Below are 24,381 nucleotides of genomic sequence, written 5' to 3' on the forward strand. Positions count from 1 at the left end.
CTTAGGTATAGGGTTGAAGTCGAAGAGAAGACCACTGCAACCAAATGGTCAACTTTCCCACATTCGATTATCAAGAGTGAAAAGATTTTCAGGCAATTTGGATCAGCATAAACATCCTGACCAACAAGAGTGCCAAACCAAGTCCATGCAAGTCCCACTGCAGCAGTCACACAAGGCGCCAACAGAACATGCTGAACAAGCAAGACAAGTTAGGGATGTACAAGATTTGCTTAGGTAGCAAGGATGGAGGAAGAAAAAAAACAGCATTTTAGTATTGACGGAGCATAAGGAATGTAGGGAGAAAAAAAAATGAGACCTAAAGATTTTTAATACTAGGAAATCAGAAAGGAAAAAAAAACAACAACTTAGTATTGAAGAAAGTTGAAATTCAACAGCTAGAATGTCATATTCAGGTCACATTTCAGGAAATACTAAAGACAATCTAACCTCCCTAGAGAAGCATCATAGAACTTTAAAAGCCCAGTTCCCTAACCGTATCTACTGGTCTTGAAAATGAAGTCCTTACATCGCATAAATATCTGAATGAAAGGTAAAGGAATTTACTTAATTCTTTATCCCCCACCCCCTCCTGTCCCATTGCCGACTCATGCTTCTCTCAGATTCTGAACAGTGGTTCTGAAGAAAAGAGGAACTACTACAGGAAACATAAAAGAAGGCTGTGTAGGGATCTCTGGACTACTATAGCTCTCAAAAGGTATGGTCAAGGTGAGAAATGTCACCTATGCCAACTGGGAACAGGCCGGGGAGCTGTGCAAACAGCACCAGGGCCCAGGAACCTGCCCTTCTCCCTTCTCCTTCCTGAGACACACGACAGAAGATACCTAGCACCTTAGCTTTCTTCTTCTGTAAAATGGGGGAAGATAATGACTTGTCTTGTGATTTTGTTAAAACTGGCAAATGGGTTACAATCTTGATAAATTGAAGGGAATGAGACCAAAGCAAGTTATCACTATAACCCAGAGAGAGAGAGAGAGAGAGAGAGAGAGGAGAGAGAGAGAGAGAGAGAGAGAGAGAGAGAGAGAGAGAGATCATGAATTTGAAAGAGAGAAAGGAAGGGTGTATCGGAGACTTTGGAGGGAAAGGGGAAATTTATGTAGTTATATTACATCCAAAAAATAAAAGAAATTACAAAAAGGAAATGAATTTTTCGATCTCAACTGTCCACAAGTTTACTACTAAATAAATACTAATTCTTGAATTTCCTAAGGTTCTCTTAGCCATAAAAATCATAGCAAATAAAGTTAAGTGTACTTTGCCGGGCGGTGGTGGCGCAAGCCTTTAATCCCAGCACTCGGAGGCAGAGCAGCAGATCTCTGTGAGTTCGAGCCAGCCTGGCTACAAGTGAGTCCAGAAAGGCCAAAGCTACACAGAGAAACCCTGTCTCGAAAAACAAAAAAAAAAAAAAAAAGTTAAGTGTACTTCTCTCCCTCATCAAGGAAATTTCTCACTGGAATAGAGGGGAGACCATTACAGAAAAACACAACCAATGAAAATGCAGAATTGAGACACTCAGTCCCAGTGGATGCATCTACAAAACACTTCCACACCTAAGGCTCAGGGAAAATTGCAAAAGAGGGGTGGAAAGCTTGTAAGAGCCAGAGGCTCAGAAACTACACCTGTGATGTCTCATCAACATGACTGCCTATAAGCATGAGCTGAACAAGGACGACCAGAGACATGCTAAAGTGGACCTGGAAAAGCCAACAAGACCTCAATCCTACACAAAGAACGGCAGGCAGCTAAGGAATGCTGAGAGGGGAAGAAATAGTCTTCCCCAAGGAAGAGCACACCAATTGATTATCCAATACCAAATTGTCATCCCTGAAAATATACATACAAATTACATTATGCAGACTGAGCAGGTTATATTTAGGAATACATACATCAATGATTAATGAAAAAAAGAGGCCATGCATTTGAAAGAGAGCAAGGAGGGGGATATGAGAGGGTTTAGAGGGCGTGGATGGGGGAGAGAAAGAAACGATGTAATTATTTATAATCTTAAAAAAACTAAATAGCTGGACATGGTGGTGTATGGCTGTAACCCTAGTTTTAGGGAAACAGTAAGAAGATCCCAAAAGAGATGCTGGGCTGAGCCACATAGCAAATTTCTACCTCAAAAACTATTAAAAACACAGCCGACGAAGTCATTCCATAACTAATAGACAAGCCAGTGAATTCTGGTTACATATGGATTTGCAGAAATGGGAGATAATTAACTTGTGTCTTCTCAGCGTGTAACTACCACCAGTAAATATTACAGGCAAAAATGAAAGAAATGGAACATTATAATAACATTTTTGAAAAGTCAATGTATTTGTTGTTGTTGTCTCAAATTTAGTGAACCATAACTTGCCAGTAGCATCCCAGAGGTCGGTCATCAGATGCTGGGTCCACTGTCTAGGTAATATAGTCTCATTACAATGGGTTGCCCAAGTGACCAAGAGAAGCATGCCTAAAGACAGAAAATCTGATCTTGCACCCCTAAGGTTTCTCTTCTACTTGTCTGCTATCACCAAGTAGCATGTAGATATGATCTCTTTCTCTCCTATTGGTATCCTGAGCCACCATTCAGACATACAGCAAAGAAACATCCCGCCTTAAGTAAAATTCAAAAAGGCAGAAGGAAATTGAGAAAAAGAAAAACAAAACAAAACACTGGACCAGAACACGGAACAGCTGAAATTTGGATGCAAAGGGAGTGCTGATTAGTATGAAGAGCAGCCAGCAGTTAAGCCTCGCACACTGGTTAGTAAAACTTGCCAGGCTCTTTTCCTTACCTGAGGACACATAGCTCTTTCAGTGGAGGCTGGCATGCCAGTGATGAACTCTGCAAAAAAGAAAACGTGACAGGCGATTACGGTATACAGCGGGAAGCTGAGATCTAGGGCCATTGCCTGCCTTCCAAACTGCAAATGAGTGTGAGGAAGGAGCACTGGGTGAAGACAGTCCAGATAAATAGTTCTTCTTTTGTGGGGGAAGAGCAGGAGATGAATTACGCTAAGTAATTATGAGGAACCGTTTGCTCCCCCTGGGGTGAATGAGGAAGAAAGCACTAGAGAAACAGACAGTGGGTTTCTTGGAAAGGAAAAAGAAATGGGGAATTAAGAGCGTCAAAGCCATTGTCATACCAAACGAGGCAATTTCTAACACTGAAGAGTTTGGAAAATTACTGTTTTGTTCAAAAATGAAAGCAAGCAATATTTGCTGTTGGGATTGGCAAAACACATCAAGTTCTGGAGTGGAACTCTTCAAATTGCCAGAGTTAATCAAGATGGGAACATTATCATCTGATACGTGTTGGCTATGCTAGACAGAGCATACATGAGCAGGTAGTTCACTGAAGGAACAAAGGATAAACTTGCATAGTAGGGAACATCATTATTCTGAGAATTATGAGACTTATTTAAGAATCTAAAATTGCTTTCTTAAAGCTCTAAGGATATAATAAAGTGTGTGTGTGTGTGTGTTGGGGGGGTTACACTGTCTAAATAGCTCAGTATTTAATCCTAGGACTGGTTTTAGTTGGTTAGATTCTAATATTTTTAAAAGGCAGTTTCATGATCCTAGAATGATGCAAAGATAAAATGATGGAATCATTCAACCTTGACTGTGTATAAGTTATCAACTGCTGTATATTCTCACCTTCCCTAACCAGGACAAAGATAAGCTGAATCTCATGTGATGTCAGCTAACATACAAAAATTACTACATCTGCCCAAAGTTTCTAGAAGGTCATATACACTATCACTTTGTGTCTAAAAGCTGGTTAATGATAGAGTCAGATATGCTTTTTACCAATGTAATCATTTTTAAACACAGATACCACTATGATGAGACCAGCCTAGCAAGGAAGAAGAATTGACTGAAGTGATAATATTCCTTCAACTTTTGAATTTCTTTAGGAACAAAGAATTTGAGGAACTAGACAGGAAGAAAAAGTCACGTGACATTCAGGAGAGACGGTCAAGTATCATAGAGCAGATGTGTCTTTCCTAAAGCCCAGATGTTAACTTCTTAGTGCAAAGTAAGGGGGGGGTGACGTGACCAATTTTCCTTCATCAAGGGTTCTAAGATCAATCATTCACAGAGTAAGACTGTTTTCATGACATCTAAGTTTCCTACACAATTTCTTATGCTCACTAGAAATGGAACAAAGTAAAAGGGATTTGAATATGACAGTGTATAACTTCCTTGGAACTTTTTCATGCAGGGGGCAGTAGAGAGGATGTCCTCAGCTAGACCAGTGGTGACACCTGTTCCTAAAGTAGCAACAAGTAGCTTTATTGAGTTAGGCTGTAGAAAACAAAATAAAATTGCTCTTCTTTGGAAACATGTAATCTGAGGAAACTTCTTTATTAATCTAAGATTCACAATAGTTGTTCTTCTGTAGACATGCCTGACACCCTTTTAATGCAATGCTTTCAAACTTTGCACCCACATTGAAAAATGCCTCCTCATTCTGCCCTTCAGAATGCATCAATGACTTGACCACCACATTTTTGCCTGACAAGGATTGGGCAAAGGCCCAAGCTCAACCCAATATCAAAATTTTCTTCACATTTATTTTTGGCCAGCCAAGTGATTGTCTAATGTGACCTTCCAAGAAGATTAAAAAAGACCTCAGCATGGAGGACAGGTTAACCATAACTTCCTTTTGTGATTGAATGCTGCATTAGACAAATGTTCACAGTAACAAACGGTTGCAGCAGTTATGACTGTACATGGAGGCTCCGGAAAATAACACCCTTCCTAAATTAGATATTTATCCTGGAGATCGTTAAAACCTCCTTAATGACTGTGGTTTCAGTAAAAATAGTTCCTGAATTAATATTGAGGAAATGTAAGCTCAGAGTTTCACAAATATATTTAAAAATGGTAAATACTTTAACAAGATCTTTGCTATTAAGAAATGTTAATCTTTTTGATCAATACTATATAGAAAGTTGTTTCCCCTGTGTGCAGGGTTCAAGGATTTAAAACAAAAATCCTGTTTGTTTTTAGTGTGATTGAAATTTTACATTCCACTTACATATTTAAAAAATTTAAGTCTTACAGCCTCCTTGATTGGCAGCTAAGCAATGTACTTTAGCATAGTAAGTGGGCATATTCCATTTACAGATGTCTCCTCGATGGTGTGAATAGTGAGGCTTTAGAATCACCAGGAATTGAGCACTGCTGACCAACTCACACTCAGGAGGCATGAAAGCGTAACACTGCTGTATTGTTCACGTTTGAATAACTATTTTAATAACCTGAATCCAGTCTCAAGTTGCAATGGTTGATAAATGTCTCCAGGAAAATAATTTTTCTAATGAATATGAATGTAAGACTTGTTTGAGACTTTGTCATGCACATAAATATTCAGGAAACACACACACGTGTGATGTCTGTGCAGATTTAACATGCATTACATAATTCTTTATTTCACCCAAACTTCTAAGTCTCTACTATGTATACAAAAATTATGGTTAAAAATGATTTTAAAAGTAGATGCACTTATTTACTAACAATGGTAAAACATGAATTCGGAAACATCTTTGAATATCTGAATTTTTATTGTTCTTAATGAGTATATAAGCAGCTAAGAAGTTTTCAAATTAATAAATGCATAATCTGTCATATTCTAATCATACTATTAACATGTATTAGCTTTTATAAGCACTCTACATAATATAGTATACATGGAGAATGACAAGCAAATTTTAAAATCTATTTGACTCCAGACTTGATGGTACATGCCTTTAACCCCAACAATCACTCAGGAAGCAGAGACAAGCAGTTCTCCTTGAGTTCCAGGTCTGTCTGGTATATATAGCAAAATATATAAATACATCTGCCTCAAAATAATAAATACATAAATAAAAATAAATAAAACCTACTTGATGTTCTTCTTAGTGTGACTCCACAAGCTGTTCACCAATGTATTTCCCATAACACTATGTTTGGGAGAAGGGGTAAGCCCATGACCCACATGAGCCAAAATTTTAACTGATAATCTATTCAAACTTTATTAAAAATATTTTTTTCTGTTTCTCATATAGAACAGCAATAATAATGAGCCCAATTATTCCTATGGGAGCTTGAGTCTTCCACAATTTTTCTCCTGATTAGAAGAGAGAACACAAGATATGATTGAGTAGTTGTATATTCTCCGAGAGTAACCTTTGAAAAGATAGCATTACTTAATTAATATGGAAAACCAATTATGTCTGTAGTTCTCTTCTTTGTCCCGTTATTTTAAGATCCAAGTGTTTTCCTAGAGCTTGTTAGCTAAGAATTAATTGTGAAATTAGGATTTCTTAGAGAAAGACCAAGCCAAATAACTAGATAAAAATGAGCCCAGAGTGTATGGGCTGAGAGAAAATATGTGTGGCCTTTTCCCCTGCCGATATGCATTCTGTAATTCACCACAAGAAGATTACGACCTGCCATAATGTTTCTATGAAAATCAACATTAGACACCAGCAGGTTGCATAGGTTTACACATGCAAATTCTTTTTTCCAATTTCACAAAGAAGTAGAAGGCATCAAAAAGGCAAGAGTTAAATTCTTCAAATGTACCTTAATAAATGAGCGACTACATATGTGTTCTTTTCTAAGTGCTTAAATATTTTGGCAATATGCTCACTATTACACTGAGGCAAATAAAAACAAGCACAAGGAATTTCTTAAAACTGTATTATTTCATTTATATCTAGGCGCTATTAAATAGATCTATGTAGCCACATGTGGGTAGGGCTTCCTCTCCACTGGTTACGCAGCGGGACAGGATATATGACCAGGGATAAATCCGTTGTAAATTCTCTGGGTCTTACAGCATGGTGTGGCATCCTCAAAGAGTATCTTAAAGAGAGCCCTGGAGAACTCTATCAATATGGGAGGAAGGAGCATAAACCAGTTAGTTAGGAATTACAAAGAAGCAAAGACAAAAGCATGACGAGAGAAGCATCAGGAAATAGTGGGTTGTTGTTTTTTAAGCTTAAAACCATATGAAGGTAGAAGAGCTGGAAAACAGTCACACATGATCCCATTGTTTCAACTCTTTGAGATGCCAGCATACAAGTCCATCTCCCCAAGGTCAAGCTCTTCCCCCAGGCTCCCTCTCTATGTCTGACACTCCTCCCTGTTCTTCACAAGTAAATGATTCTGCCTTAACTATCTGTGCACACACATACACATTCAGATATAGAGTGAGTCATTGTGTACTAGGAAGTAAAAGCAGGTCTATGTCACCTTTTGCTATCTAGTACTTTTCTGGTTCTAAAATGGTTTATTTCCCATTCTAGGAACCATATTTCTTTTCTTTGGCGAAAAAAAGCTTACACTCCAGAGGCAGAGGCAAGTGGATCACAAGGAAATATCATCCTCTACAGTATAGGAAGTCCAAGGGCTAACCTGGGCTACAGACACTATCAGAAAAGCAAACAAGCAAAAAAAAAATTACAAAAGAATACTTAAAAAACTCCATGAACTTTATTTTTGTTAGGTTAAGTTAAAAATCATAAATACCTCTAACTTTCAATTTCTCAAAATGAAATTTACCAATACTATATATTCAAATTTGAGTACTAGACCATAACTTGAAAATTAATTAGATGGCTCTTTTATGTGAGAAATGAGAAAATGAGTATTATCAAGTTTTTGCTATCTCTAAAATAACAATAATATAAAAAGACCCTATAGATTTTTTTTTCCAGGACTAATACAATGATAAATTGCCTCTGCTTAATCCTATAAACCAGAAGCCATGGAATAACTAATATAATTATACTATAAACAGTGATAACACTCAGTCTAATTTTATTTATTTGGGAGCATATAGTACGTATAGCTACAAAAATCCAACCTGAATGTCACAATCATAATTCACAATTTTCCATAAGGAGACATTAAAATACAATGAAGAGACCAACTTTCAAAACATGCCAAAAAGCTCATGATGTCCTCAAAAAAAAAAAAAAAAATGACAAAATTATTTGTTTTCAAAAGTCATGACCTAAACCACAGGAAAGAGTAAGCTATTGAAATTACTTAATATTTAAATTTTGAGTTCTGTGCAACAATTCTATAAAATCCCATGTGGAATAAAGTAATAATAGCAAAATGTTTTGCCTAACCTGTGTTGATTAAAAACCAAAGAAAGTGACATTGTACTTGCTCGATATACATGTTAAATGGCATTTGCATTTTAAGAATCATAAGCAGGGCTTGTAAAACTAGTAATTGAAACTACTTTTCATCATTTTTCCTTTATTCTCAACAGAAAGAAATGGCTAAAGTGAAAAGTAATAGGCTTTGATTACGCCACTCTGGAACTTTCTTGGAAAGTCCAGAGAAGAACAGGCATTAACCTGGATATTCCTGAGCCTGCTCTACATTTTTTATTTCACTCCCTTTTCCCTGCCACATTGGGTCACAAGAGGATCAAGAGCGACAAACCAACTTGGTCTCTTAAGGAACTAACTTTACTGTTACTCTTCCCATGATGATCTGGCATCTTTACCTTATTACTCCAAAAGACCATTCCCTACCATAGATAGTTTCTCACCTTTACCAAGAAGTAGAGAAATCAGGATTGGGTTTATAAAAAAAATTACAATAATTTCAAGCCTCAATAGACACAATAAGGTTTTTGAAATGGTACCCAACAGTCCCAAGGTCTGAAGAACATTGTTAGGCTACCATCAGCTACTAGACATGACCTTCAGAGGTCGAGCTACTGAGCTATTTCAGACACACACCAACAGTTCCCACCTTCTGATTTCCTAAGAGAATGAGGGAAGTTGTTAATTGGGAGGTAGTATTTCCTGTGTCCCATCTGGACTCATGCATTTGTTAAGCAAATCCTCCTTGGAACAGCTCTCAGGAGGATCAGTCAGAAGCTTGAAGCCTTTACAAAGTAGGCAATACACTGCCTCTCAGGTGTTCCTAATTTCAAAACTAACAGCCCTAAAAAGTCAATGTATCTAACTTCCTATTAGCTTGATGTAATCACTTAAAAATGCACACTGGAACATTAAAACTTTTCAGGACTTGCATATAAATAAAACAGATGCATTCATTCATGTGTATGTATACACATATAAGTGCATTTGTTGTACATATATGTGTGTGTGCATATATATTATGTATATATATACATATGCATATATATATATTATATAAAACTATGTAACTGTATTCTATGGTTGATAGGACCAAAGACTTCACTGCCCTTCCTAACCAACTTAAGCAGGTAGGGGTGTGTGTGTGTGTGTGTGTGTGTGTGTGTGTGTGTGTGTGTGCATGCACGCACCTGCGTGTATATACGCATACAGTCTATATCATTACATGGAATGAAGTACTTTTCTGAGGATACAAAAGATGCCTATAATGCTCGGCTTCCTTTCCAATGTTTTTTACTTGTTCACAAGATTAACCCATCGATCTATCACACATCTCGGTCCCTCTTTTCACGAACTGAGAAGCAGCAGGCAGCCAGTGTCTTACCATTGGAGTCGACAATGGTGATGTTGGCAGAGGCGCTGTCGTTTCCTAGCTTGCTGATGACTTTGCACATATACTCTCCAGAATCAGCCAGTGACGCTTTGTTAATTCGAAGTTCTGACTTCCTGTAAGATCCAGACCAAAGCAGTGTAAGTGTGTCGCATAAATTCACCCTTAGCATGGGTAAATAATAAAACACATTCTCCTGGGTTCAGAATTCTCAAACTGCCACTTCCTACCCGACACATACAATGTTAAAATATCATGTGATATCACATCAGCTCAGTTGTATGTTTCTGACAGACCGAACATACGGCATCACAGTAAACTGCCTATGACATCATCTTGATCTTAGTACACAGATAGTAAAGTGAGTCCTCTCTGACTGTGCTCTTCATCCCTCTGCTACCACTGATGACCATGATACAGCTTAGATCTCTTTAAATTAATTGACAAGTTTTCTGTCCTCCCTGCATCTCAGTGTCACCCTGAGAACATATATACAAGTAACAGTCTATGGACTGACCAGGTTGTATTCAAGAATATATATGTATATACATATATGCATGCTGTAACAATTAATGGGGGGGAAAGAGTCCATGTATTTGAAAGAGAGTGGGAAGGGGTAATTGAGAGGGTTTAGGGCTTGGAGGGAGGCAAGGAAAGGGAGAGATGCCATAATTAAATTATAATCTCCGAAGTTAAAAAAAAAACAAAGGTTTGGGAAGAGAAAAAAATTGTTTAAAATGATTTCTTATAAGCCTAGTAGAAAGAAACATTTCATGGAGTCTATGATAGATTAGAATGCTCCACCCTTCTCAGTGGAGTAACCTCAAAAATTAAGGTGATTTCTAGGGGGTAGATGTATCATTTCTAGAGATAGGAAAGGTGTCCTCCTTATAGATTGCCATTGCTGGGCACAAAGTGCCACCCAAATGGTTCTTGACACGGGAATAAAAGTTCCTGCTACAGTAGTGCACTTTTATAAGCCTCTCAACATTAAATCAATAGTCACCATTTCTGGAACGTGGATACCATTGGGATGTCCGTTCTTGTCTCCTCCATGGTTGCCCATGGCCTGTGATTTAAGCTATCCCTGGGTTACAAAGGCTCGGAACCACTAGGATTGGCTCAGTGTTTGCAAAGTGGGGAGCTTATGTGTTTGAAGTGGGGGGGGGCTGCTCAGACTAGCCCAGGCTGTCCCCAAAACACATGACAACAAGGATAGCTCAAATTCATGGCAAACACCCTGCCTTGGTCTTCCAGGCGATAGGATTATAGGTATGAGCCACCACTCTGGGCTTGCAAAGACTGCTAAAGCATTGTTCTATATTCTAACATGGCGCCTGGGAGTCACGCCCTGTGGAGAGGACAGTGGGGAGAAAAAAGGGCAGGAAGAGAAGATGGCAGCACTTGTGGTTGCCTTCATGCTTTGCTATTTTCTCCATACTTTGTGGTCTTTTTGCCACATGGTATTAATCATCAGGTAGAAAGTATGGCTCCAAATTTCATGCCTCCTCTTCTCCTCCAGCCTAGTAGATGGCATCAACCAAAATCCCACATACACGCCTCTCGGTCTTCTACCCTTGTACCTCTGACAGGTCATAACTTGCCCCCACTCAGAGTGCCCTGTGTTTCTACCTTAATGATCTTATTTCAAAGGCCATCTTAAGTGGCAAGCCCTTTGTTAAGATTCTCGTGATCAAACCATGCAAAAGGTCATGGGAATTATCTAGATCTTTGCCATCACTGCTGCCCTCTCCCGTGAACCCTTTTTACTACGGTTCTCTCACTACACCTCCTGTCCAGACCCAGCACATACACTTCAGAGCAGGCAGTCTAATTTAAAACTGCTGGTGTCCTTACAACAGTACACCGCACTGTGACGCTCCTGGGCCATCCTCAGGCAATATTGGATACGTGTACGAATGGATCAAAGAAGTATCTGGATGCTGCTGCTTGTGCCATCACAGGCCCTAACATCCCCAAAGCAGAAGGCAGGAAGTGAGATGCATTGTGAAAGGGTCAATGACAGTTTTAGGAGGTACAGACCCAGGACAGCCATGGCCAGGTCAACCTGTTAGCTGGGAAGTTACCTCTACTAGCTATAACTCCCAACAAAACAACAGTAAAACTTACCAGAGGGAGGAGGGTCTTAGAGTGTAAAGGTAACAAACAGATTTTATTCAAAAACTTTGGGAAACATTAAAGCCCCCACTCAAATTCCTCAGAACCTTTAATATAACTAACAGACTCTGAATGTCCAGTGAAACAAAATATATCATTTAGCTTCTCTCCACTTACTTTACCAATTCTTTTTCTTTCACATAGCACATCTATTCACACTTTTGGAAAATAACGTTCACAGAAGCTGTCAGAAAGATTTACTAGTAGTAGCCTTGTTTATCTAAGTAATGGAACCAAACAGCCAGGACTATTTAAGGAATAGCTATGCATTAACCACAGAGGCTATGCAAAGAAAACCTTCCCTAAAATATCTCTAAAAACCAAATGGGCCAGGTTCACAGCAAACATCATGACAAGTAGATATTCAGGGTTAATAATACATAACAGCCCCCAAAATTATCAAAATACAACAGTATTAGAATATCACTCAGTTCTTTTGACACCATGCCAGGCTTTGGGATATTTAAATATATATTTTCTAATGGATTATCAGCTTCAGATATACTTGATGTATCTGTGATAGGTTTGCTTCATAGTAGATGGTTTTAAAGAAGAGAAACACGAGCATAAACACTGTAATAAGATTTTTCAGCTGAAAATACCATCAAAGTTTTCTGAAAGAATTTTGCTGTCTGATCGTGAAATAATAGATAGTAACAACAAATTATGATGAAAACTAGAAAATATCCTGATCTTCAATATCAGAGGATGAGCAAATGCTGAATATAAAAAAAAAAAATAGAGACTTTTAATGTCAAGACCCAGAATCTGGAAGTCAAGCAATTTGAGCAATATTCCAAGAATGTACAGCAACTAAGAAGCCCAAATCTTCCCAATTTATGAATCTAGAAACAATCCTATACTCGTATATAAGGACCTCTTTCTTGACCCTGCACAATTTAATATTTTAACCATTGAACTGGATTGAACTATAAGAAACAGGGTAATTAAATTTCCAGTTGGCATAATCTTTAAAGGATAGTTCTAAAATCTAAATTCTCCTAATAAGCCTGGCCCCTGCTTCCTGGAATACAAACGCAAGTAATATAATCAAATGCTATGATGGACAGAGGGATTGGGGGTAGGGAGGTGGGGTACTAGTCTGTGTCCAAAAAAATTTTTTTTTTCACTAAACAACGGAATAGGGGTTTTCTTTACATAACTGCTTCCTGGTAGTATCATACAAGCCTCTAAGGTGCATTTCCAGGCTTGGCGTCACACTTGGCCATGCAATCGCTGTGGCAGAGGGAATCCAGGACAGAACATCAATGGTCCAAGACCAAGATTAGCTTAATCAAGATGTGTGTAACAGATACAACCAGATCCAGAAACCAGTGTAGAAATGTACAAGGGGCAAGAGAGGCATCAATTACAATGCACAGAGAAAAGAGGGCTTTCAAGTAGCCCATCTTTTAACATCAGCCGTTTAAAGAAGCTATATTGTAAAACTGAGAAAAAGAAAGAAAAATGCATTTACTCGTGGCTTAAACTAACATTAAAGCAGAATACAGAATCAAATTGGCTTGGAGTACCAGTACATTTGGAACAGGCTGGGACACAGCTGGAACACTGAAATATATTTTTGAGTGAAAGCTGATGAAAAAACCATTAACTAGAGGACTTTAGAAGAAAGTGATTACCACTGGAGAGTCTAGACACCCTAACAAGAGAAAGAATTCTATTAAAGAAACAGTCCCACAAGCACGCACCCATGAATGGGGCGTGATGACTTTTAAATGCATCACTGGGCTGCTGCTACCTGGAAAAAGAAGCGAAATGGGACTGGCCAAGTATCCTATGAAAACGGAGCCTCAGAGAGAAAAAGAAGAGGGGAAAGTACAAGGTGGTCTTACATGGGAGCGTCTTGGAAATCCAGAGCCAGATAAAAAAAATCTATGAAAGAGGGCTGGAGAGGTGGCTCAGAGGTTAAGAGCACTGCTTGCTCTTCCAAAGGTCCTGAGTTCAATTCCCAGCAACCACATGGTGGCTCACAGCCATCTGTAATAAGATCTGGTGCCCTCTTCTGGCCTGCAGAGATACGTGCAGACAGAACACTGTATACATAATAAATAAATAAATCTTTAAAAAAAAAGAAAAAGAAATCTATGAAAGAGTTAGTTTTTCTTCATCACTAAGACTCCAGACTGGAAAGCCATTTGCCAAGCATGCTCTTACAAGGTCTCCATGTGTGCAGCCCACGAGTGTGAGGATGTGTGGGTATGCTTGTATATGCATGTATGCATGTCTTCAATTCTGCTTCAGGTGTCAACCTGCTCTCTGTGAGAAGGAGGCAGAAGGAGAAGAGGAACTTCTTAGACAGCAGAACCATATGGAATGTCCACATAAACCATACAAAATGACCACTTGTGATATAGGGAAATGGGGATTCCTTACATACCATTCCGTGGCTTGCCAAAGTACTTCTGCATCTAAGAAAAGGACTATACATAAACTTTTCTGATACAGAGCTCCTCATCTAAAATGTGGCCACTGAAAAACAACAGACTATCCTTTCATTCATTCATTCATTCATTCATTCATCTCTCTATATGTGGAAGTGTACACACATCCATGTGTAGAAGTCAGAGGACAAACTGCAGGAGCTGGTTCTCTCCTTCTATGTTTATATGGGTTCTAGGGGTTGACCACAGGTTACCAGGCTTGGTGACATGCACCTTTATCATGCTGAGCCATCTCACCAACCCCAAAGTAGGTATCTGTAAAATCTTCAAAAGGTTTTCAATTAAACAAAACTACTGCCGGGTGGTGGTGGCACACGCCTTTAATCCCAGCACTCGGGAGGCAGATCCAGGCGGATCTCTGTAAGTTCAAGGCCAGCCTGGGCTACCAAGTGAGCTCCAGGAAAGGCGCAAAGCTACACAGAGAAACCCAGTCTCGAAAAACCAAAAAAAAAAAAAAAAAACCTACTTCCAGATCAAATTAAAATATGAGCTGAAATGAAAAGCTGAAGCAAAACTAGGGTTATATAAACATGTATGAAAACCAACAAATAGAAGCTTGCCTTTCACAAAGCTGATCCAGAACAGATATTTCACTGAGGCCAATTTGACAGGTCCAAAGCCTTCAACTAGTTTTCATGATCCAAATCATCCAGCAGGCCCAGACAACAAGAAGAGAGGGGTAAACAGACAGACAACACGGAGTGGTTCCCATTTCTTTTAATTGGTCCCACACGTGGTTTATCAAATAAAACAAACAAAGGCTTAAATGTGAATTCAAACTCATAGGAAGAACATGCAGGAAAGCTGTTCCTTAAAAGAGGTGGGGTCCAAGAGGGAAGTGAGTTTCCACAAAGACAGAAACTGCCTATTGGTATAAAATCTTTTCATAACACAAAGGGATTAAAAGGAAATTTTGGCTGCCATGTACAATCTAAATAATAAAAGAGGGAAAAGGCCTAGACTAATGACCGAAAGAGTCAGCATTTGATTTAAACAGACACCCAGGGAAATCCTACACTTCAAATTAAAATTCACCTCTGCTTAGCTGTTCACAGCCAAAGATTAAGTTTAAGCCATGTGACCAGTAAACCAACACAACATATTCCTAGTCTCGGGATTTAGGTAGCAAAAAGTATTATGTGTATTTGAACATGAAAAGTAACAAGAGGTTTTACTGATAGCCTGAGCTGATACCAATACTTGTATTCTGATTTCATAAAATAAATTCACAAGTACTAGTGAAAATAGCATGAACATTGGAGTCAGAACTATTTAAATTATAGGTTTATTTATTAACATTACAACCTATAGAAAGAAACTTATGTTAAGTTCAACCTCAAGAGGGTGATTGTTTTTTTAAAGAGTGTAATAATAATATTCACCCTATTTCTTTATAAGATAAATAGAATAATAGTGCATTTTGCTAATGTTAAACTTAGATTTTGTTGGCTACTCCAAAATCTGACAACACTAATCTTGCAGAGCTTTAGAAATGACAAATCTCCTGATGGTGAAAATCGATGAGCCGATCTCCTAAGCGGCCGCCTACTCTACACAAAGCATGTCTTATTTTTAGCTCAAATATATAAACTTCTTTTGTGCCAAGAGTAATTTACAGTCACACAGCTTGAATAAATTTCTCCCCATTTGCTGCTTTGCGGCAAGGCTGGAGTTAAAGTGAAATAATTTCTGAACACTGGCCATTCTGATGTGGTGGGAATTATATTAGTATGTAGACAGTGCTCAAAGCTGTCTGGACCTATGCAGCCAATATGAAAATGCCTTCCTGAATGTTAATGGTACGTTATATGTTCTCCCAGCCAGACAACTGAATAATCCTTTCAGTGTACACGTGTCCTCTTCAGAAACATACTCATGTTAGTCTTCTCACATTTTTTGTTCTTTCTTTCACCTTAGTTTCCCAACTTTACTTACTTCTTTCCACAAATGAGATAGAGCATACGTGCTCTTCAAAAAGTTTCTTCTCCCCTTCAGCCCACATCAACCTGTCCGAGTACCGGCTCCAGTGGTGTGTTTCTGCACACAGTCCAGAATTCTCATGTTGCATTAGGACTAAATTAAATCATCTCTATACAATCATAGGACTGCCTATGCACAGAAATGAGGCCTGCTACCTCTTTGATTCGACTACACCTGCTGTGGGATGATGGTCTGTATGTCAAATTGCTCTGATTGGTCAATAAATAAAACACTGATTGGCCAGTGGCCAGGCAGGAAGTATAGGCGGGACTAACAGAGAGGAGAACAGAGAAAACAGGAAGGCGGAGGGAGTCACTGCCAGCCACCGCCATGACAAGCAGCATGTGAAGATGCTGGTAAGCCACAAGCCACGTGGCAAGGTATAGATTTATGGAAATGGATTAATTTAAGCTACAAGAACAGTTAGCAAGAAGCCTGCCACGGCCATACAGTTTGTAAGCAATATAAGTCTCTGCGTTTACTCGGTTGGGTCTGAGCAGCTGTGGGACTGGCGGGTGACAGAGATTTGTCCTGACTGTGGGCAAGGCAGGAAAACTCTAGCTACATACACCCCTTGCATAAAGCCCCTCACAAACTCTTATGTATTTCTGCTATAACTGGGCCGACTCTCAGCTACAAATGAGAAGGTGCCTAGCATGTACATGTGACTTAATTTGCCTAGTTGATAAAATCAGAACAAACAGCAAAACCTGTTCAATCCAGTATCTACAAGTCTTTCTTTTGTCTTAACCTCCATTAAAAATCATGCTTATCTTTTCAAATCTTCCACTGTTTCTCCTCCCTCCCGAATGATTCCAACTTTCAAAGACAGTATGGCATAAGATATCAAAACTAGATAAACAAATCTGTGTTCAATCTGAGTTCTTTGCAAGTTCCATGACTCTAGGTAAAATGTTATATAATACGTTTGACCCTCAATTTTTCTTTTTTTTTTTTTTTAAATTTGTCTCTAGATGTGATTGGGCTATTTGAGCACCACTAGTCTCAAACATGGTGATCTTGCTGCCTTGGCCTTCCAAGTCTGGGATTACAGATGTGCACCAGGCTTGACACCCAGTTTTCCAGTCTACAAAATCAGTTATCACATGCCAACGGCTCAACTGCTCTTACTGTACACTGGATACTGTTGTTGTTTCTAAGTAACGTTACATTAGAAGGGTGCTTTGGCTCTTTACAGTATTATCTGTACCACCTGCTGCAGAATGCGATATCCACCTACCCCCTTTCTCACACTTTGTATTTCCAAACCATCAGATCTTGCTGACATGATCAATAACAATGGTAAGTGGTGTAACTAATAAAGCCATGAGAACCAGGAAAAAAATCTCTAATTATTGTCATCAGGGTAATTAGTTTGATAACATTCAATTACATTCACATTAGAATCAGCTTGCTCATGAGTGTGTGACAGTTTTTTGGTAGACAGCTTATGAAATCAGAAAGAAGAAAGGGGGTTTCTTCTGATGTTGCTTTTGTTATAAAACCTGGGTCTTCAGAGATGTCAGAGCTGAGAACCACATTAAAGGTGTCATGTCGATTAATGAATTGCTCAGAAGAAAGAAAATATGTAATGTGTTATTATCTTCCCTGATTTCCTCAAAATGTATTTTAATCCTTGTGGAATTCTTTTTTTTTTTTTTTTTTTTTTTTAATGTGCATTGGTGTTTTGCCTGCATGTATATCTGTGTGAGAGTGTTGGGTCCCCTAGAACTGGAGTTTTAAGCTGCTATGTGGGTGCTGGGAATTTTGGCTGACACTAATTCCATCTTCCTCCTTCCCTCCCAGCCCCATCTGACTTCCTACCACTTGCTCATCAGCTCCCCATTGCTGCACCCAAAAGTTGTAAGAATCTTAAACTCCTAAGTTCTTTCCTACTTGATATGACAACCTCTGGCGAGTATATAATCAAAACTCTTTCCATTCATCATATATCACGCTTTGCAGTAAATTCAATACCAAGGTCTGGCACAGATTCTGTTACTAAAGGCACGTGACTTACCCTGGCTTTTTCTGAATCTTGATGTTTTGTGGTTTATTTTTCTTGTTCAGCTCACTCCCATTCTTAAACCATTTGAATCTGAGTGCCGAGTATTCCGAACTGGTTTCACACCGAAGCACCAGCTTGGAGCCTGCAGCTGACTCCTGGCTTTTCATCTCTTTCAGTCGGGGAGGCAAGGCTGAAAAGCAGAAGGGAGAAGAAGAAAACACTGTGATCATCTGACCTTTTCAAAAGGAAACATGTTAACACTGAACGAGCTTGATCAGGTCCCGTTACCAAAAGTTTTAGTAACCAAGGCAAAATAACAATAATAATAATAACAAAAAATTTAAATGAGTAAACCAAAATGAATCCCAACTAGGAGAAAAATAAAACAAACTCATCACAGAGATGGGGAGGGTGGCTAGATGATAAACTCCTTCCTAAAACATATCTCAGTAGCTACTTCCTTGGTTGAACAAAAGCAGTGTGCTAAGGCTGGGATGGGATCAGGCTTTGTCTTCAGAGCTGCATGGCCCCACATCACACATTCACATAACTCGAGGAAGGCACCGGGAGCATCATGCCCATTTATCAGCTGGAAACTGACTTCAGAGTAAATGCTGTTAAGTCTGTTTTTTCTTTCCTCTTGGTTGTGACATTTGTAGAAAGTAGAATCAAACTCGTCTCATTAAGTATCACAGGTACCCCACCCCCAAATCGAAGAAACAGTGTCCCTTTGTGTAAGATACAAGTCCTTTGGCAACATCACCCCTGACGAGGCCTGCACTTGCTATCCCAGAGATATTGACTGACCACACCAGATGACCACCATTGCCATGTCCTGGATACTGCATGAACTTAGCATTTCCGAATTCTCAGAACAGAAGCTGTGAATAGCTAAATTCTGCTACTTTACATTATCCCGCAAAGGACAGATATCATTTTTGATTTATACAAAACTGCCCACGTGCTAGAATGTGTATGGACAAAATCATAGTGACAGGTAAGTAATAACGCCACACAAATATGAAACCCGACTACCAAGAAGCTGAGTGGTAGGTATATGTGGTGGCTTGTCATTTTGTGTCTACGAGGTATATTTGATTTTTATATTAAAATATTTCCAATTAAAGAATAAACAGATGGCTTTTCACCCCCCCCACACACACACACAAATTTATTTAATGATCAACCATGACAGAACCAGAGACCTCAGCAGCTCATGTTTTCCGCTGAGTCTCGCAAAGGCCAGCGACAAAGTCTACTTTTCTGCTCAGTTCAGGATTTAACAGGAAATCCCAGAAGAGAAACTCAAGTAAAGGAGACTGTACCTCACTAGCCCAGTGCATAATCATTCCGGGTGAGGACCCAGAGTTCAGGGACACAATCAAGGTCACCTTACACATGAGGAGAAAGTGGATACCCTGCCCACTCGGGCTATTTGTTTTTCTACAGCTCTGCGCTTATGAGGCAAGCCCCAAAACTGTCAGAAGTGAGCACAGGAATTAAAAGCCCCAACCTTTGAATGCTGCAGCGTCTTAGCAGGACCCCTGTAGATACACACCACCCTCACTTATATGGGGGCTGATAGTGCTGCAGGAAACTACAGAGGCAGGCACAGGAGCAGGCGAGAGGACTCAGCTGCTCCTGACTTTCCGAATCTCACGATTATGACTGTTTTTGTTTGCCCACCCTTGGCCACTTTTTTCTTGACAGCATCAAAGCGAGGCTTGCTTTCTGAACAAATTCCACGGGACTTTTGCTTTTGAGATATGGCTCGCGGTTCCGCTTTGGAAGTTTTTAAAAACACTAAATTTTAATATATCTGACAAGCGCCTATATTTATCTCCATTAGCTCCTTAAGATCATTTGTAATTTTCCGAGTCTGCTGAAAGGTTTAGAAGAAACAAACAGGGAGAGCCAAGTGGCATCAGAGGGACCGGCTTGTATATATTAAGTAAAATAAATTGCTGCATGTACGCACAAACTAAGAGAACGAGTGTGTGCTTTACAGCTGCATTTTAAATTAAAGTTGAAACTCCACCAACAAAATTCTCAAGATCTGGTCCCTTGCTTCAATAAACAAAATTCCCTATATAGTTCTAGATACTTAAAACTCAGCAAGTCTGTGGTCCCTCTTCTACCACTCCAGGCATTGGTTCATAGATTCTGAACCCAGGTCCGAACACTAACTATAAGACTGTTGTCTCTCATTTGCATAAATATTTTCTCACAAAACAAGTGTCTCATTCTCTCCCTCCCTTCCTTTTATCCTTCCCTCTCACATCCCTTTTCTTCAACTCCTCCCCCTTCATTTATTTATTTATTTCTTCACAGCCTTGATATCAAACACACAAAAACAGATCAATTCAATAAGGGCTAGTCTATAAAGTTGTTCTAAGCCTTAAAAAAAAAAAAAAAGTCAATGTCATGAACGACAAAAGAGGACTGTGAAGCTGACCTAGACATGAGTAATTGCGGAGAAGGGCAGCTAGGAGGGACATTAGTAGAACTCCTGGGGGAAATCCAAGTAAAAATAACGTGTGAGAGTTGAGTTTCTCTGCTGCAATTGCTGCACTGAGGTCGAGCAAAAGAATCTTGTTCTTAGAAGGTGTCTGTGGACATCTTAGGGGAAATCAGCCAGAAATAGATGCAAATACATACACAAAAGAACATACGCATTTCATCTGGTCTTTCTGACATGAAATGAAAGGCTCCGCCTTTCAGTACATAGGAGTTTCTTTTGCCCTGCAGTGCTGGGGATGAACCCAGGCCACACATGTGTTATGAAACCATGCTACCTCTGAACTGCATCCCCAGCAGGTAAACACCTGAAGGACCTTTCCTTTTTGAGGCATGGTCTTCCTCTGTGGTCCAAGCCGACCTGGAACTCAGCATCCCCCATCCACCAGGATTACAAGCACACTGACCTTTCATTACTTACTAACTCCTCATTTGATGACTTGGGTAAGTTTGCAATTGTGAAGGTAAATTTTGCAACAACAACAACAAAAAATCATTGATGCCATTTAATTCTGAGAAGTGTTACACTGAAATTGTCCTGTGGCTCAATGTCATAACCTTAACGTTGGGGCTAATCCTATTAGGTCCCTTGGTGAAAAGAAACACTGTCTATATCTTTCCTGTCCTTACCAAATGGTCCCTAAGGGCACACATACCTCCCCTTAAGAGAAAGACAAAGGCCTGCAGATTTATGGTCTTAAAAATGTCTGCTTCCCCAGCTGACCCGGATGTATAAACATGTATCTGTGAGAACACCACTTGCAACTACCTTGAGTTTCTCCCTGAGTTCCAAACCCCACAAAGAGAAAAGGTCCTATTTTACATTCCTAAATAGTCTAACTGTCCTATGCGACACGGACGATCTTTAAGACATAAGGACTTCCACTTTGTCGAGGGTCTCACTTCTTAAGGAACCGAATAAAAAACATCTATAGTGTAAATGGGAAAGCAGCATCCCAGACTCCCAGCGGAGCCATGCACCCACTTACCCGACCCACTGGTATTTTGCTAGTGGTAACCACTAGAGGAGTAGCCAATAAACATCTTTCTCATACCTGCCAGCGCCCAAATTCAAGTACATACAGGACATCAAGACAATAAGTCCTTCCTTATAATTTCAAATCAACTGCCTTGAATATTCCTCAGATTTTTCATAAAACTACAAAGCAATATTTGAACCCAGATGGTTTTGTATGATTCCTCATTCATCCATAGGAACAATTTTCAGTGGAATAAATTTTGCCAGAGATTATTAAAATAGTCTCTCTCAGACATGTAGTTTATTCAAATGATATAACCCTATTTACTTCATTAAAAAAAACTAAACAAGGGTTGAAGAGATGGTTTGGTGGTTAAGAACAATTGCTGCTTTTGCAGAGGACCCTGGTTTGGTTTCTAGTACTGACACAACTAACTATCTGTAAGTAACTCCCATTCCAGGGGACCTGATGCCATCCTCTGACATCTGAGAGCAGTGTGCACACATGGTGTGTACATACATGGTGTGTATACATATATGCAGGCAAAACACTCAACCACATGAAATAAAATACATCTAAAGATAATTGGAAACTCTAAATTACTCCACCAACTACTTTTTAATACACGGGCACAAACTACAGGCCTAGGAGTGGAGGCTACACTTGGAATTGATATCTTTAACTAAATACTTAAATTTTGAAACAAACAAACAAAAAAATAAACCTTGCATTTCAATTATTTTTTTTTTCTTTTTTTTTGAGACAGGGTTTCTCTGTGTAGCTTTGTGCCTTTCCTGGATCTCGCTCTGTAGACCAGGCTGGCCTTGAATTCACAAAGATCCGCCTGGCTCTGCCTCCCGAGTGCTGGGATTAAAGGTGTGTAAATGGCCTGTTAATTTAAAGGTGGTTGAAGGCAAACTCAATGTCAAGGTTTTTTTGTTTATTTTGTTTTATTTTTATTTTTATTTTTTTTTAATTTGGGTGTCCAGAGCATCCTAGGCATGATATATCTGGGTCTGGTCTGCTACAGCTCATAATTGTGCTTTGTAAGTGTTCCTAAGAAGGCAACGGTGCCACACTCTGAAATGATCTAATGACAGAGCAGGTTTTAAGCAGACTCTTTCAACATTTCTTTCTTCCTAAACTTGATTAACATTGCATGAACATATCCACACCCTTAGAAATGCACTGACAGAGACTAATGGTCAAGCAAATAGAAAGTTCTAAGAGATTACCAACTCTAACTCAATGTAAGCAGGTTTTCTAAGCATATTAAGTCCCCTTCTCCTTTTCCATTTTCTATAATTGATATGTCACACACTGGGGAAAAAATGGTAACAGCCATCCAAAATACTTAGTTTTCTTCTTGATCATAGGAAACTATAAGGGAATATGTTCATTATTCCAATAATTTAATTGGTAATTAAATATTCATGGTAGAGGCAAAATGAATTAGCAAAAAGAACCATTCATCTAAGGCAGTGGTTCTCAATCTTCCTTCAATACAATTCCTCACTCATATTGTGGTGACCCTAACCATAAAATTATTTTCACTGCTACTTCCTAATTGTAATTTTACTACTGTTATGAATCGTAAGGCAAATATCTATGTTTTCTGATGGTCTTAGGTGACCCCTGTGAAAGGGTCATTCGATCCCCTCCCCCAAAGGGTTGAGACCCACAGATTGAGAACCGCTGATCTAAGGGGCCTTTTTTCAGCCTTCCTCTGCACTTCTCTGATCTACTCACTGCTGCTGCTGCTGCTTCAAGGAGCACCCTGTGCTGTTAAGGGCAGGAAAAGTTAACATGTGTATGTGAGATACACCACTGCACATGACTCTGTTCGACAAAGGATCTGACTGTCAAGAATTAGCTCGTGTCATTGTGTTCCATGTTTGTGCAGTTGATCTGAAGAGCCTCCATATGCTGACCAAATTAAATAGGAAACCTGAAAAAAAAATATTATCAAATAGCAATGGTGCTTTGGTTGTAGTCCCAGAAAAGCTGTCCCTGCATAAAACCTTTACAAAGCCTGTCCTTACATAGGGGTGTGTGTGTGTGTGTGTGTGTATGTGTGTGTGTGTGTGTGTGTGTGTGTGTGTGTGTGTGTGTGTGTAAACCTAAGTGTGAGGGTTAGAAGATGACGAGTATAGTGCTTATCACACAAGCATGGAAACATTGAGTTGGGAACACCCACATTAAAAGGCAGGCGCAGTGGAGCATACCTGTAATCCCATACTGGAGAGGAGAACACAATTGACGACGTGGCCAGCTCTAGACTAGCCAAATTGGTGAGTTTCAGGTTCACCGAGACCATGTCTCAAAAACCCGAGTGGAGAGACATTGAGGAAGACATTAGATACCCATCCCTGCCCTCCACAGGCATGCGTGCACATGTGTGCACACATGCACATGAAATATATGCACATACAAAGAATAAGAACAGAAAGAAGAGAGGACAGGAGTGGGAGAAAGAATCAGGAAGACACTGGGAAGGAGGAGACCAAGAGACCACATCTAACTTCTCAAAAGAGTATATCAATTGGGATGAAGGAGCTCTTTGGCAATGTTTTATGTTTTGGGTACTCTATGGGACTCAGGCTCGTATACTGTACTGTTACACACCACTCATAAAATGTGAAGCCAAATGGAAGATGATGAAGTCTGTTCTCTTTTACTTTGAGTTCCTTGTGTTCTTTCTTCTGAACTTCCCGTATGTGGTCATCACATTAGAGTG

The 24,381-nt window shown here is 39.4% G+C and overlaps 1 protein-coding gene across 6 annotated transcripts in view; it reads right to left on the reverse strand.

The window, feature by feature from the left end:
- Positions 1-24,381, reverse strand: part of Nrg1 (neuregulin 1) — a 1,050,531-nt gene that overhangs the window by 147,582 nt on the left and 878,568 nt on the right. For all 6 annotated transcript variants that reach the window (XM_037211538.1, XM_037211536.1, XM_037211537.1 and 3 more), the window contains exons 2-3: positions 18,160-18,337; positions 9,514-9,635 (exon numbers count right to left, since the gene is read on the reverse strand). In XM_037211538.1, coding sequence (XP_037067433.1) covers positions 9,514-9,635; positions 18,160-18,337 — 300 coding nt within the window. The remainder of the gene's footprint in view (positions 1-9,513; positions 9,636-18,159; positions 18,338-24,381) is intronic.

Source organism: Peromyscus leucopus, chromosome 17, assembly GCF_004664715.2.
Source record: "Peromyscus leucopus breed LL Stock chromosome 17, UCI_PerLeu_2.1, whole genome shotgun sequence".
In the NCBI taxonomy this organism is placed as follows: Eukaryota; Metazoa; Chordata; class Mammalia; order Rodentia; family Cricetidae; genus Peromyscus; species Peromyscus leucopus.